General features: G+C 34.9%; 2 protein-coding genes across 3 annotated transcripts; one reads left to right on the top strand and one right to left on the bottom strand.

Moving 5' to 3' along the window:
* Positions 1–486: 486 nt before the first annotated feature.
* On the top strand, positions 487–16,717 carry Lerp (lysosomal enzyme receptor protein). 2 transcript variants are annotated; one of them, XM_011137687.3, is made up of 16 exons: positions 487–712; positions 941–1,163; positions 1,253–1,407; positions 1,480–1,748; positions 1,836–1,992; positions 2,092–2,243; positions 2,333–2,448; positions 2,543–2,787; positions 2,899–3,105; positions 3,235–3,378; positions 3,467–3,640; positions 3,798–3,975; positions 4,049–4,119; positions 15,701–15,836; positions 16,236–16,379; positions 16,478–16,717. In XM_011137687.3, exons 1-16 carry the CDS (start codon positions 656–658, stop codon positions 16,489–16,491), a joined length of 2,442 nt encoding a protein of 813 aa, XP_011135989.1. In that variant the 5' UTR covers positions 487–655; the 3' UTR covers positions 16,492–16,717. The 2 variants fall into 2 exon arrangements, with proteins under 2 accessions (XP_011135989.1, XP_011135988.1); XM_011137686.3 differs by having other exon boundaries at positions 488–712; positions 16,236–16,384.
* On the bottom strand, positions 5,467–14,203 carry Tl (toll like receptor). The gene is made up of 6 exons (XM_011137685.3): positions 13,201–14,203; positions 9,799–10,029; positions 8,489–9,492; positions 8,090–8,408; positions 7,391–7,996; positions 5,467–7,274 (listed from the first exon to the last, which is right to left on the bottom strand). The coding sequence occupies exons 2-6, from the start codon at positions 10,012–10,014 to the stop codon at positions 6,135–6,137; spliced, it is 3,285 nt and encodes a 1,094-aa protein (XP_011135987.1). The 5' UTR covers positions 10,015–10,029; positions 13,201–14,203; the 3' UTR covers positions 5,467–6,134.
* Positions 16,718–16,913: the final 196 nt, after the last annotated feature.

The raw sequence follows: 16,913 nt of genomic DNA on the forward strand, positions 1-16,913 counted from the left end.
AAATACATGCACAAGAGTAATCTTATCACGATTGAAATTCTAGTTATTTTTGGTTACCGTTAAATTTCCAGTAATTTTTGTGTTCTTCAAGGTTACCTTTAGCTACACTATACTGCACTTTCTGTACCTAAAATAAAGTTGATGTAAATCGAAATTCAGAAGGAGCGGAGGAGGAGAAGAAAGATTGTAAAAAAATATCAAAAATACAGTTAAAATTATATGACGTATATGTTGTTGATTGAAGAATTTCTGGAATTTTCTTAGAATTTTTAGGATTCTAAATATTCTCTAGCCGACCAATCATTTCTTTAGATAGCAAACGGTCATAAAGCATGAATATCTAGATATGGTACGTTTATGTTTATATTTTAGGGGCTATTCAAACCTACATTTAAATCTCAACCTGCGACCAACTTCACATCGAAGCGTGCATGTGACTGAAGTTGGCTATACAATTAAATTTAATCCCCCACTCAGGTTATAGGTTTAGTTGTGATATCAGTCAATGATAGTAACATTTCGCATACAATTCGAATTTGTCATCAAAATCTATCGATGATATTATCATCTTCTTTGTTTTATATTTTAGTCTGCATGTTGCGTGTCATTGTAACAAAGATCGATAATATAATGGTCAAAACCTGATTCAATAGCAATGTCAAAATTGAACGAAATACTGCTTTATTTCTTATTGACTGTCATTGCTTCAGCCGTACGTATTTTATAATATTATATTTATCATTTTAAGTGTTTTATGTTTTTATTTCTTACTTATATCTGTCTAAGAATCTTAATAGAAAAATTGTGACTCTGAAAATAATGCGTTATATTAAGATCTATCAAACTGTAATTTTTATCCTTTAATGAAATGTTAAATGGACTGAAGTATTTGACAAATTGTTAATTGAATAGGATTATAAATTGTGTATTTTCATTGCAGACTTTAACTGTGATTTCTCCAGCTCCCCATTGTATAGTACGTGAGCATGATCTAGGTTTTGTACACAACTTGACGCAATTGTCATCAAATAACGAAGATATTTTTATTGAACATCCTACTGAAACAATACGTATGCAATTATGTTTCCCACTGAAGAAAAAATGTAATAATCAAGATGGATATGCAATATGTTTAATAAAAAATGGAACTGAAAAGGGAATAGGTAATAATATATAGCGCTAAGATTTTATTTTGTCTCAATCATATTATTAGAGTGAGCCTAAAGTAATCTTATTTTATTTTTATAAACAGGAAGGTTTCCTCCGCAAGTAGTAAATGATACCGGGAGGATTTTATTTAATTATACTGGTGATATTTGCTTATCTTCAAGTAATTATACAGTACTTATCCTTATGAAATGTGATTATAGTGCAAAGGATAACTTGAGTCCTGAGTTATTTTCATATGTGAGTAAACAATACTTTTTTATATATGTTATAGCAAATATTAATAATTATATGTAATGAAAATATTTGTAGAGAGAAGGAGAATGTAATTTATTCATAGTATGGAAAACAGCATTTGCTTGTGGACCCAGAACTCAAACAAATTGTACAATTGTCAATAATAATCAGCATTATGATTTAAGCCCTTTAACAAGGTATTCGGACAATTATGTAATTCATATAGGAAATGAAACATCACCCAAATTAGTGCTAAATGTCTGTCATTCTGTAATACGCCAACGTGGCTCTATATGTCCAGTTAAGACAGGAATCTGCTTGGATGATCCTAAAAGATCTAATAGGTAGATATACCTAGAATCATTATGTTATTTGAACTATTTATTCATATTCTCTTTAGATAAATTCACATCTATCATATATTGTTTTAGATATTCAAGTTTAGGTGAAGTACAAGAGTCTCCTTTCTTCACAAATGGACGTTTGCAAATAGAGTATAAGAATGGTGGAATATGCAGTGTACTGAGTATTGTAACACCACACATTAAAACAACCATCATATTTATTTGTGATTTGGAAGCTAAAACGGTAAAACAAATATCACAATATTATTTTATATATATATATACACGTGAAATATATATAAAATAAGTATATTTAATAAATACCATGATATTGTATTGATAGGAAACTACTCCAGAGTACCTTAGAGGACAAGAAGAATGTCATTATCGTTTAATATGGCGTACTGCTGCAGCATGCAGTGTCGAGGCTTTACGTGATTATAGTGCTAAAACAGCAGGCAAATGTACTGTTACAAATCCGCTTACAAATTTTACGTAAGAACTATTTGATTTTTTGACATTTTGCGATTTAATGTTTGCAAATAACAAATCTATAAATTGATAACGTACTTTTTAATGTACAGATATAACTTGCAGCCGTTGATGAACAAAGACTTCATTGTTACAAGTTCAAGCGATATAGAATACAAATTCAGAATATGCGGATCTCTTACGGATAATACATGCGGCGCTAAAACAGGTGCTATAACAATAAATAAAACTATATTATATATATCGCGATTGTTTGTGATTTAACTTGCATCGATTATGGATATCTCTTTTTTTTTTTGTAGGAGTATGCGATTCCAAACACAATGCGTCATTGGGTCAAGCTAATGCTAATTTAATATGGCAACAAGGTGGTCCCTATTTAAATTATACCAACGGAAAAATATGTTCGCAAACTGGGATGCGTCACTATACGATTATCGGATTTTTCTGTGGGCCAGAGGGATCGACCAATGCACCATTTCTCATGGAAGACAACCCCTGCCAGACCGTTATACATTGGAATAGAGACTTAGTTTGTGAAAAAAGAGCAAGTATTTAAAAGATATTGTCTGTTTTAATTTATGTCAACGTTTAAGTCAATGTGTACATGTACGCTTGTGTGTATTTTTTTGGCGTAATCAAGAATTTCTTCGTCTAGCTTAAATGCGCTACTGATAACGACGATGAGATTAACTTGACTCCTCTGATACAATCTACAAATAATTATGTTGTGAAAATCAATGATACAGAGTTTCACATAAATATATGTCGACCACTGGTTCCTACTCGTGGTCTTACATGCACACATGGTAGTGCAGCTTGCAAAATTTCAGTAACTGCACAGGGTGAATATACTAATGAAATTGTGAGTATATTATATAAGTTTACGTCCAAATGATTATTTCAAATTTATAATTGAGATATATTGAACTAAGCTCTCAATAAGGCTGTGTTTTTATAATAAAAAACAAAATAATAATCAATAATTTAATAGAGTTTAGGATTTCCCGTTGTCAGTCCTACATTAAATAAAGATTTACGAACAACATTACATTATTTGGGTGGATCAGAATGTCCAGACCATCCAACTAAATCAATATCTTCAAATTTCACATTTATTTGTGATGATAACAACCAGGTAACTATGTATATACTGTATATACATTGAACTCATTGAGTCCATATTTCATATGTTATGTGATCTTATGAAAGATTCATTTTTACAGAAACTTCCAGTTTATAAAAGCTTTGTTGATTGTACTTATATGTTTGAGTGGAAGACAAGCATAGCATGTGGAGCAGTGATGGGATCTTGGACGCCACCATGTGCTATAAAGGATGGTTTTCTTTCACATGAATATGATCTTTCTTTGTTGCACAAGAATCAACAGATACATTATGTGAGTTTTAAGTACATCCTACAAAAGAATTAAAAATACTATAAAAATATAAATAGTAATGTAATAAATTGTATATTACGTATATGTTATGAGGGTGTAGATCTGACTGTTATCTTGTAATTCGCGCTAAATATCGCATGATTGCTTATAATTGCAGGTGAAAGGTAAACAAGGTAAAGAATATGGCATAAGTATTTGCGGTGGAGAGAAGTATTGCAATGGTTCTGCAGTGTGCCATGAAAACAATGGTTATGGATCGCTAGGAAGTGTGATTTTCGACTATAGCCGAAACGATATTAAACTTAAATACACGAATGGCAGTAAATGTAACAATAGTCAGTAAAATTTCATTACATTTCACTATGTATTTACAATTTGTTCATAACTGCACATATTTTTTTATAACAGACTCCTATTCGTCCGAGGTCAGATTTATATGTGACGAATCTATGGGCGTCGGTACACCAAAGCTATTATTGGTAAGTGAACATTTCAATTGAAGTATATAGCGTTCCTCAGTAAATCATTAGTAACTAATTAACTAAATTTTCTTTTATATAATATTAAGTCATTCATTACTAATTCAATCAGTATTAATTCTTCTTCAAAATGGGTAGAGCACTGCATGATTCGGATTTGCTATTTTTTCAATATTTTCCAATATTCCAATATTTGTGTAAATGATCTCACCTATATTTCTCATCTATAAATCTGCATGCATACAAAAACACACATGTCATGTATTTATATGTCTACATACTCACTCATAATATGCAACATACCATATTTTCGTTTCGACATTAAACAGTTTAATTAAACTTGGTAATCAAAAATTATAATATAAAGAAATGAAAAAACCATTCGAGTCATATGCAGACGGAGAAGTGAAAGCGATAAAGATATCATAGTGATACGCGCCCGCGCGTATTCCACTAAATTCTTGGTTGTTAACATGTCTTAATTGGTTTCATTCTGTCATTTGCTTGGCTTTTGATTTGATAGATTTTTCCATTTTTTTTTATTTTCTAATTTTCATATCGAAGTATTAATATAATATGCGCACGTAATATCGAACGTTACACGAGTCTGCACATCCTTTTTAAGTATAAATGTAAAATCATAAAAAAAGGTGATCAAACTGATTAAAAAATTCTTACATAAAGAACATGGAAGAGCTTCATATTATACGCATTAATATATAGCATGGAAAATATATTTTGAAGTAGATTATATAAATTATAATTGAATTTGTCAGGTACTTCGATCTTGCTAATTTAAACTATACAGATTTTGTCTCCACTATTGTATCAACACTTAATGACATATTTCTATTGTATCAACATTTAATGATATGTTTCTTTGGCTATTTTGGAATCGAGTTTGCTCAAACAAGGTTGTTTACATATTAGCAGCTTTAAAATAATAAGCTGTGTGAAAATAAGAAGTTCTTTAAATTAAATCTTTAAATTAAATACAAGGAAACGACGAACGAAACAATCTGTATAGCTTATTTTTTTTACTAGTTTTTTTAATAGTGTTGCATTATATATACCAGCAAGTATTGTGATTGAATAAGGTACATGACTATATCAAACATATTCACTGAGTATTTCTTTCGCTTATGCTATGTCGGACCTTCTCTTGCAATATTGCGTAAAAAATAATGCATTAAAAATAAATGATAAATTTACAAAATAAAAATTACGTAATATTACGTGATGTCTACCGTATACGCGCGATAAAAAATATTAATTTATAATACGTAGAACCGTCAAATACCGTTAAGAGTTACAATATTTAAAAAAACTATATCCCTAAAAATAATTTAATTTCCTAGGAATTGATGCAAAAAGATACCTTAAAAATACCTAGAAGGACTTACCTAATATTCGATAGATATGTAAATTCGTCTCTTCCAATATAAGTCAATTGTTCGTTATTTTCACATACTGATTTACTACACTCACTTTCTCTCTTTTTCTCTCGTATCGAATTCGTATTCTTACATATTTGTGCAACCTGAAGATTCTAAATTAAGATCAAATCTTATAAAGAAGAAAAAATATATCAAAACGTTTTAAATATGACGAAGAGTTTGCAATCGTAATCCGTTAATTTTTTAAGAGGAGTACCTCCTATTTTCTTGTCGCACTCACTATAAGAACAGCATACAACTTTGAGTGAATATTGCAATACTTAAAAAACGTGAATCTTCATCAAAAGACAGATATAACAAAGATCACAGAATTCATCCGCGATTTGATTAATCTTAAATTACCGTCGATGTTTATCGTATGCTGTACAAACTGCATGGAATCTATTTCATTATTAAGCATGGTCAGCGCATGAAGTGTGGTGGGAAAACGGAATAAGTCCTGCACTCCGTGCCCTGCGCTTCATGGGTGAAACTAAATATACTCTTAAACACTGTCTACGGACAACCGTCAGTCAGTCACTGTTCTTCACCGACACTGCGAACATTTTAGTTTCTGTGCTAACAAACAGTGGTACACTGTGGATTATCGAGTGCGGCAATTTTAAACTCGCGCGTAATTGATTTCGGTTCGAAGATGACCGCGATGTCACCATTCAATTTAGGCGATTCATGCGGATATATGATGTCCGAAAACTGTTCTTTTCCGTCACATGTAAACGTTTTAAGCGTGTCAGCTGGCGGTGTCGTGTTTGCCAGAGGGGTCTCCGGAGGTCCTGTCGGGTAAATTAGCTCCTTCTTGTCTCCTTCTACTCTGATGCACAGCTGATGATTCTCAAAGATTTTCCGTCCGGCCGCGTTCGCGGTTTTCGGCGGATGCGGTAGCGCGTATCTTAGTTTGTCCCAAAACCAAGGATCACCCCACTTCACGTAGGTGTTCATGCTTATGTACGCTTTCAACTCTGGATCCATGTCGTCAGTGGGACCAATATCACCGTACAAGATCAGTATCACTCTCGCCCGACCCTCACTCAACGCTTGGCTGTGAGCGGCTCGGAATTCCATCCGTCCCCAAACGCTCTCCAAGAAGTTCGGTGAAAGCACAACTATTGTCCGTCTCGAGTCCTCTACGGACTTGGCGATTTGTGCTGGTATCCACTCGCCCGCTAACCAATCTCGATAATGCAGGCACAGCTTGAACGGCTTCGGACCGCTCTCTAACTGGGACACCAGTTCATTCTCTACAAAGTTCTGATCCTTGTGCGAATAGCTTATGAACGCGTCGTACAACTTCTCCTTGTCTAGTTCCTCTTCTGTCACAAACCACAGACACCATTGACGCGCGAATAACCACACCTTGATGTTTCTCTGATATCTATAATAGAATCCAAAGACACCAACGAGTATTCCTATAACAGCGATCACAACGCTGATCCCGATAAACAGTTCCGTCTCACCGGGGCAAAAATCATTTACAGTCATCTGCGATATCGAGTGGTTCTTGCCACGACACATCACGTGAGACAGATTGAGAATCTTCACGTATTTGGTCTGCACGAAATTCAAGAAGTCCTTAGCCTCACAGTCGCATTTCCACGGGTTTCCGTGTAACGTCAGCCGCTTCAAATTTGTCGAGTTGCTCAGGAATTCTAATACGTCAGGAGGTATCCTCGATATGTTATTATTGTGTAGTTCCAAAAACTGAAATAAAAATCGAATTTAATGCGCCTATTCAGGATCAGATTGCAACGTGACATGTTATCTCTCGTGACTCACACTTCATTCGATTCGATGAACGGAATAACAAATTTACACACCTCTACCGCGTCGGGTAATCCGTCTAGGAAGATCTCGGAGATATTGTTATTAGATAGATCGACTAATTTTGTCGATTCGAGTTTTAACTCCATCAAATTTGGCATTTTCGTTAGCATGTTGCTAGAAAAATTTAATCCGAGCCTGAATGGTTGACCAGGATCCTTTATGTCGCTTGGCATGTGAGTCATATTTTTGTGAGAACAGTCGATTTTAAATGATCTGTCATCGGGTCTTAAGATACATTCGCATTCTTGAGAACACGGAAGTTTGAGATTCGTATCTTTTACATTACATTTAAGTGTTCTCGATCGCAAATTCGTAACCTTCACGTCCTCTAACCATTTTGGGCTGTGACATTTTAAGTCTCCCGGTTTTATATGGAAAAAATTTTGTGCATAGGGGTGCATTCTGCCCTCGATGTAACGTAGAAAGTCATATAAGATGCAATCACATTTTATTGGGTTGTTTTCCACTGATATTATTACGTCACGAGGTACGTCTTGAGAGCTCGCGAGCAACTCGACCTCTTTTAAGAAAATATGCTCTATCTTATTATGAGTCAAATCGACATTAAGTTTATTTGACATAAACTGTAAATCGGTAGCCTATAAATCGGAACAAAAGAATAAGCCTGTAGTCAGACATTATTGTCAAAGTTTACCACAAATAATGCATACGGTGCTTCCTCGAATACTTACGCTTAAATTAGATATGTTGTTATATCTGAGATCTAGTACTCGAAGCCCTAAAATGACGAACATCCAGTCGCCAAATATTACTGGAATATTATTATTATCTAAGTACAATTCTTCCAATAAGTAGCAGTCCTGAAAGGGCGAATACATTTGATATACATCTAAATAACTATATCGAGAAGATAGTAATGTTAGATGATTGTTGGAAAATCTGGCGATCTTTAAGTTCATCATAGGGCTTAAGCTTTTATGGGAAATAGTTGTTAGGTAATTATCTTCTATGTTCAAGTATGTTAATTTGTACAATCCGCTGAACATATACCTAAAATTGATAAAAATATAAAAGATATGAGTATATATAACGATTGCATAATACATAATGACGATATAAAAAAAACTTACTTCGGAATGAAGGTTATTCGGTTTTTCGATAAGTTTAGTGTTAGCAATTGATTGGTAGTCGTGAAGATATAATTGGGCAACTCTTCGAGTTCATTCATATCCAGTTCCAATGACTTCAACTGTCTCGCATCCCGAAATATATACTGGGGTAAAGATTTAAGGCGGTTTTTCGTCAAACTGATTTGAGTCAGCGAAAACGTCCCCCAGAAGAGATCTTCTGGTAATGTGGTAAAATCGTTCCACGTTAATTTTAACACTTTCAATTGCGTGTAGTTACTGAAAAATCCACTTGGCAAAGTCGTCAGGTTGGCTCTGTTTTGGGAAATAGTGACATTGAGTAATTTCGTGTTATTTCGTAGCAGATCTCTCGGTAACTCTGTGAAGTAATTGCGAGATAAGTTAATGGCTTCCAGGTTTTTTAATTTTGCGAAAATATTCTCCGGCAAGCTAACGATATCATTCCCGTTGATATCGAAACCCCTGAGAGCTACAAGATAGTCGAAGATTCCTAATGGAAACTCAGTAAAATTATTTTTCCACAGATTGAGCAGTTCCAATTTCTTGAGATTGTCAAACGTGCCCAGTTCGATCGACTGCATATTATTGCCGCCTAGTTCAAGTCGCTCCAAGTTGGGAGTATAATCAAAAAATCCAACGGGTAGATTTAAGTTGTTCTCCATCAGATTGAGTTCAATCAGATTGGGCAAATTGGCCAATAGACTTCCGTCCAAGTCGGATATCATGTTGTTTGATAAAATTAACTTCTTCAGATTGTCGAAACCATCTAGATGATGTTTCTTTAGCTCGGAGCTCAAGTTTCTAAAAGATCTGAAAATCAGCTTTTCCACACCGATGACTCCCATCATTTGCGTAATTTCGCCCAAACTGGTGTTGTTCGCTGGTAAGTCGCACATGTGAAACCACATCGTCTCCACTTGGTTCCACTCCAAGGACGCCATATTCACATGAAAATCTGACCATTTTGGCGAGTTGACACATTCTATCTGTATGTGTGAAAGAAAATTCTCTGATGAAAACCTCTCGAGTCAGTCAACTTAAAGCTGATAAGAAATATGTAATAATAGAAATCTATGTGTCTCTATCTCTATGTTTAGATCTCTATCTACGTCTGGATATCTATATATGGGTCTAATGTTTAACTTCTAAATAAGTGTGAGAGACACGGTTGGAATCATTTAATATTTAACGGTTGGAATCATTTAATATTTAACGTAAGCGCATAAATTGCATACAATTGTGCTCAGACGATAGATATATAATAGTAAAACATGACCCCGATAGATATGTACCTTTATAAAGCGACTCGGATAAATGTATACACCGAAGGAAGAGTTGTTTGGCAAGTCACAGGTTATCTTGAAACTGTCACCAATATCCGGATGACAGAAGCATTCCTGAACTTCATTGCAATCAAAGGCAGAAACGCTAGTCCCAACGACGATGAAGATCACAATGCACCAGATCAGACCATGGTCGATCATTATCCGAGACGTCACAACGTCCATAGTCTGTGTGAATTCCTTGAACAAAGAGCAAAGACAGATTTATTTATCACGTTATCACATCGCACATGCAATTTGCCCTCGTCTCATGCTTCTGTCTTAACCACGGGCGTTAAGAACACCGTGAATATCATAAGTACCGTGGCTTAGATAAACACTTCCTCTTTTCGAGATAAGCTCGCTAATAATATTTAATACGCTTTGACATACTACGTAGTTGCAGGCATCAACGCTTATCGAGAACGAGAGAAATAAAACGTGATTTACATCTAAACGCACTTTCTCTTATGTTTGAGGCGAAAGAATCTTTGGTAGTGACCGATGGTCAAGCAACGAACTATTGAGATAATTATATGTGAGAATTAAGCGGGCGACAGGCTAGATCTCATGATTCTCGGTATTATCGTGATGGAGCATCTTAATGTACATTCATTCTTAGCAAGAAGCCTTCCCTTTCAATATTTTATTTTTTATCGTATAGGGTGTGGCACACACACAACGTTCATCCATCATGTTTCAAGCTGATATAAAAGCACTCTACTCTCTATGTTTTGTTTATTGTAAAGATCGTGTTACAAAGAGTCTCTCTCTCTCTCTCTCTTTCTCTCTCTCTCTCTCTCTCTCTCTCTCTCTCTCTCTCTCTCTCTCTCTTTCAGACAAATATTTATTTATCTTATATTCTGATGGATAAAAAATCGATAAGCTCTCTATTAGATTACAACAAGTCATTATTAATAATGGAGATTACATATTAGATCAAGTTTTCATTTAAAATTATTTTACACATATTACATGTTCAATAGAATTATAATTTCTTCGAATTTCCTTTCACACTATGGAAAAATAATAACCGATATCGATCTATTTTTCAAGATCATAGAACACATAAATTTTCCTTTCTATTTCGTAATACTTGTAATCTTCGGCTTATATATCTCCCTACAATTACAAATATGAGCCTCACGAGTCGTATAGTGTTGCATAAATCGACGGTCATGTTCACGTATATTATCGTAATTGCTATATTGCTATATTTCGAATACATGTTCGCAGAATCGTCATTTCAGATTAAAGAAAATAATAATTGATTTATTCTTTCTTCGATGCATTAACTTAAACCGGGCATAAGAAAATTAACATCGTCTTAAAGCTTAGCTGAAACAATTATCATATATTAAATATATTAATTATAATAAACTCCAATTTTTACTATAATGAAATTTCAAGCATTCGACATCAATTTCTCCTTAAAGTAAATAATTGGAGTAAATCTAAAATAAGTAATCATAATAAACGACGGTAAAATAAGTTTCGTGGATTAAACAGTTTTAGAGTTAAGAACAATTACAAGGCACTAGCGGTTACGATGCATTTAACGATATAGGTAGACATGATGTTACATCGTGCTGCCAATCGACAATCACGATATCTCGAGTAGTTTGCTCGAAAATAGCATCGCGTACCAAAATGCTACGTTATCGGAAAAAAATTTCAATTATTTTCCATTTAAAAATTATTAAATGCAAGAGGCTTCCACAACCTTTTTTGTCTTTCATGTATTTATCATGTAAATCAATGCTTAGACATAACAGTTATGTTTAATTGAAAATATTCCGTGTGTGTGTGTGTGTATGTGTGTGTGTGTGTGTGTGTGTGTGTGTATACACATTTAATTTGCACATGGCGCAGATAATACGATAATGAAGGACAAACGTTAATGAAATAAAGAAAAACAGACGCTTCAATTTTTCTATTAATTGTTACGATAGTGCAAATGATTAAAGTTGATTTATTTGTTGAATGAAGTTGAAAACGGAAACGAACACTTCTAAAATGATTCCCGTTAACTGACAGTCGTTTTTTGACTAGATTCTTTTATGCGCAGAAAAGCGATATCATGTTGCACGATAACAGATGATCTTTACATGTTGATATCTCTCAATTTCCTTCTTTCTTCTTCTTCTTCTTCTCTCTCTCTCTCTCTCTCTCTCTCTCTCTCTCTCTCTCTCTCTCTCTTTTTCTCTCTGCTGGTTTATCTTTCTCTCTTGTCTACACATGTAGTAGTTTACACATGTAGTAGTTTCTGAACGAATCTTTAATCTAATATAGAATGTTTTATCAGAGACATGACGTTTTCCTATATAATTTCATTCTGTTAAAGTGTTAACTAAGTAAGATTATCTGAAGCATATGTAGCACACGTTTCAGTCGAATTCAACTTTCAATGGGAGAAATGTCAGTCAGTGTGACAATCCAAAATTCATTCAAACACAATGTGACTGTTAGTGATAAAAATATCTTGCTTTTATGACTAGACACGCTATAAGTTATGAATAAGTTTTTCTCTCACTTTCAAATTCAAGCTTGTGTTACATAAATACTGCTGAAGTTGGAGATATCGGCCGCCATGTGTGAACGTGCCTTATAGTTGCAAGTTGTATCCGGGTACTCCCAGAAGCGCAACAATTAGTTGCCTGTTTTTTTTAGCTGAACTTCCTTGAAACTTCTTTCTTTCCCCTTCTTTTTCGCATTGAATTTCAAAGAACGTAGGCTTCTTTGAAGATACGGTATATTGTTTATCGAGCCGACTTTTTATCAATAAATATCGGTAAGAACATTGTCATGTGATGTGCGGACCAAGTTACATCACAGTCGGTCAATTTTTCCATCTATAGATTTTCACGGAAATTGCGGCACACGGACTGTATAGCAGCTGTAATAATATTTTTACATTGTTTCGACTCGCTGAGCGCTGAGAGACTCGATGGACGGAGGCCTTATTAACGATGACACATCCTGGTTTGCACGCCGATCCTGCGCGCGCGCGAGAATTCAGGTTGTTTACGTCATACGAACAGGTTTGGATCCACTCATGGATATTCTACCGAGCATCCGGTTAAATGACTTTAAGAAATGGCAGATTGCCGAAAATTATTTTTACATAAATAAGAATTTGCTTTGTATCGCAGACAACTGTACTGTAATATCGATCTCTTTCGATCGGATAGTCGTCCGTACAAGGTCGTCGTGTACAGAGGAAATGTGTAGAGAGGAAACGTTTGGTACTAACATACGCCCTAGAGGCAATAAATGGCTCGATTTTCGATCGCGTGCATCAAACGGTCACACGAACGAGGCGGTGTCAGGAAAACCGGTTCGTGGAAATGACGTCTGTGCTCATTTACTCACCAGTCATAAACACGATACGCTACGTTACGATCATTGGTATTTTCCTTCACACTATCCTTCTTTTCTCGTTTGAAAAACAAACGATGATTATTCCTGATAATGGTACCACTCCGGATGATTGGCACACAACGGCACACGCGATGTGTTGATTCTCTAAGCACTCCTGGCACTCCCAACAAGCTCGTTCTCGCTTCAGTCGTACTTTTCAGACTTTATCGTTTACACTCTCCGAGATGCGCGTTTATTTCACTTTAAATAATAAATATCATGAAAAACGTGTGTTCGTTTGCCAAAGCATACAGAGAACAATAAGTCGGAGCTGTCAACTGAACACTCACGCAACCGAGAGAAACCGACATCGACTGTCGCGTTGAACGCAGAGTGCTTCTTCTCCCTCCAGCACTCTTCCGTCCCCTTACCTCTTTTCGTCCTCTATCCATCTACCGTTCAAAGTAGAGAAAAAAAGACCACGCAATGAAAGATGGTAGTATGCCTGTATATACACAACGAAAAGCTTAGCAACACCACACTGTTATCTTGTATGACAATAACAAAACTGAATGTCCAATATGAAGTTTGCAATGATAATAATACCTAACACCGATCACGGGTTATCATACGGATCTGCGTCTACACAAACAACTCGAGAACAGGGAAGATCTATTGACGATCAACATAATATAACGTGTTCGTTAGATTAGAACCGTGAATTCTATATCCTAGCGAAAGGACATATGAGTCGAAGCGTCCTGTTGCAAATTCCACGCAAATATCTGGAAGATTATGCCGTGCATGTGTGCGCATACATATCTCTCCGCTTCTGTACCAAATGATAAGGCTGAAAGAGACCTATACGTCATCCATACGTCATCTTTGTGATAAGACCAAAAACGGCACGTTATGAATCGTCATGTATATATTACATGAGCAACATGTCACATCCTTTTACTTCAGAAAATCGAATGGCATGGTGGTTCTTGATTTTGTGAAGAACTGGCAGCAAATACACGGGGTCGATCTACAAAATAAATGGAATCGATTCAACGTCTTTGCGATAATTAACATTAATCAACGTTAATCTTTGTACATTTACATCTGATCGTCCACTCGTCGTTCTAGCTTCGATCGATCGCTTTCTCTTTTAAATTCCTTTCCCTCACTCATCCTATTTTCTCATACTTCGTATCATCAATTCCATTTTCTCACATTTCATTGTATTTGAAGATTCAGCTTCACTGCAAGATTCAGATTTAAATCCGAGCGAGCGGAACGATTGACCTATATATGCATATGTGACATTATTATTTATTGTGAAAAGTAATACTGAGACGATATTTGATGTGATAATATTTGGAAAAAGGGACATGGCATATATGGGCCAAGTATTCGAATACCTTTGCCTTAAGCTTTTCATTCCGAAACTTTCCATTCCGGTTTCTCTTCAACAACGTCTACTTGCGGGTTTTTCCTCATCCTGGAATTACCACTGGAGGCTGACGTACACGATACAAACCGTTGACCCATACTCCGCACCCAGATCCAGAGTAATATTATATGCAAGATTTATAATCGCTTCATAACCGCATTATTATTCCTGCGTCTTACCTACGAAAGTCAACCATATCTTTGGTGGTGAATTACATTTCCTAGAAGCTGTTATAACGATATTGCCTAAGTGACATTGAGTTGAACACGTTCGCCTCATCTTAATTTTCTACGGTTGCTACGGTTCTACGGTTGTTTTATATTTGTAACGGTCGTAGGTAATTCCTAAACTCTTAAGAACTTTATGTGATTACATATGAGATAGACAATGGCTTCGAAAGAAGTGATTAAATTCTTTTGTTTTGTTTTTTATATTGACAGTAACACATTCTTAAAAATATAAATTGTATTCTGTATGTAATACATTTCCCGAACTTAAATATCTTGTAAGGCAAACTAAATGAGGCAATTATTCATTTTTATTAATGAAATATATCGATAGGCGTAATCGTCGTCGATATTCTAATGACGAACGATCTTCAAAAATTGGTATGTTATTAGAATAGATTAACAAAAATTTCGATTTGTTAACTTGACGATATACATATAGAAACATATAAAAAATTGTGAAACTACTTTTATTTTTATGTACCGTTAATATGCACCGATATATATCACCGACAGAAATCTTATATGATGAATTTTATATGGATAAAAGATTTGCATATTTAATATGTCATAAAGGAACACGAGGTATAAATATAATTATAAATAGTATCCTTGATGTTTCTACACACAATGATTTATCTTGTATAGAAATTTTCACGAAAATTCCGCCTTGGATTTTTCAGCTGCGTAGAATACATACATATATATATATATATATATCGGTCATAAGAATAAATCCCACATATCTGAATGATTATCGGAAGTATCTCGAAATAAAATTTGTGTGGAATTCGTCGGCTTTCTCACTCGACTTGATATATCGTCGTTACTTGTTTTTATGATTTAGGAATCGCAATGCAGCGTGGAATTCGAGTGGTATACCGAGGTGGTTTGCGCAAGGCATGCCAATTCCCAGAACATTGGAGGTACACCGATTCTTAGTCGAGAAGACTCCGACACCGTGAAAGGTGTCTCTAGTTACGGTAATTTTTTAAATATCAACTCACAATTATAACGAAGATATTTCTGTCATTATGTTTCTGAAACATGATAATGTAAATATAAGATGAAAATTGTAACAACATATCATCAGCAGCTATCTCGCGAGTCACAAAACGATAGTATTTATCATATTGTGTCACGAATATTTTATAATATAATGCACCAATCGTTGTTAGTCACACATGCTTATGTTATGATATATTTTAACAACAAAACACGGAATTTTAATGACAAAACACGGAATACGAATCATTTTCTTATATAGATCGTAACGATAATTTCTAATATCAGTACCTGAAATTTGAAGATGTCGTTCATTAGACAGTTTGTTCTAAGCTATCTCGTTGCAATCTCACGACGATTAATATTTACGTTTACAGCTAGAACAATGCTGGGAGTCGGACTAATAGTGATCGTATTGTTTACAACTTTGCTTTATTTGCGTCATTCGGAAACAAGAGCATGTTTTCGTACCTGGACGAATATATTTAGTTTCAGAAGAGGCGCAGGTCGTGTCCAGTATTGTAGGGTACATTATTACTCTCTCCTTTTTGCTTAAACGTTTAAACTAATAATGTGCATTACTGCACATACGCCTGATGCATATTCCTTTTTATCGCAGGTCAACACTACTGAGGAAGCTAGGCTTCTGCTCGATGTTTCCGATCCTACCCAATGTCAAACGGACAGCGACGACGATCTTTTACATGCATAATGACACGATGTAATTGTCATTGTTTCAGATCGAGAATTAGCGTGTAAATTAGTTACTGTGAATTGTATATTATTTTCAATATATCTATATAGCGTCTTGAGAAAACATGCGATATGAAATAAATTCAATACATTTTTCTGTGATAAATTTGTGCGCTTACGAATTTTTATCGTCTCCATAGTTTCTTCTAATTTGATCTTTCACTTCCTTCGCTTCTATATGATGAGATAACGATGAACAATCTAAAATGAGTTAATGTTGTTAGTAATCTAAAATGAGTTAGCATGCAGGAATTGATTTAACTCAACAGTCAATTGAATTAATATTCTTCATCGCATCGGAC

Source organism: Harpegnathos saltator, unplaced genomic scaffold (assembly GCF_003227715.2).
Source record: "Harpegnathos saltator strain DR-91 unplaced genomic scaffold, Hsal_v8.6 scaffold15, whole genome shotgun sequence".
Lineage (NCBI taxonomy): Eukaryota > Metazoa > Arthropoda > Insecta > Hymenoptera > Formicidae > Harpegnathos > Harpegnathos saltator.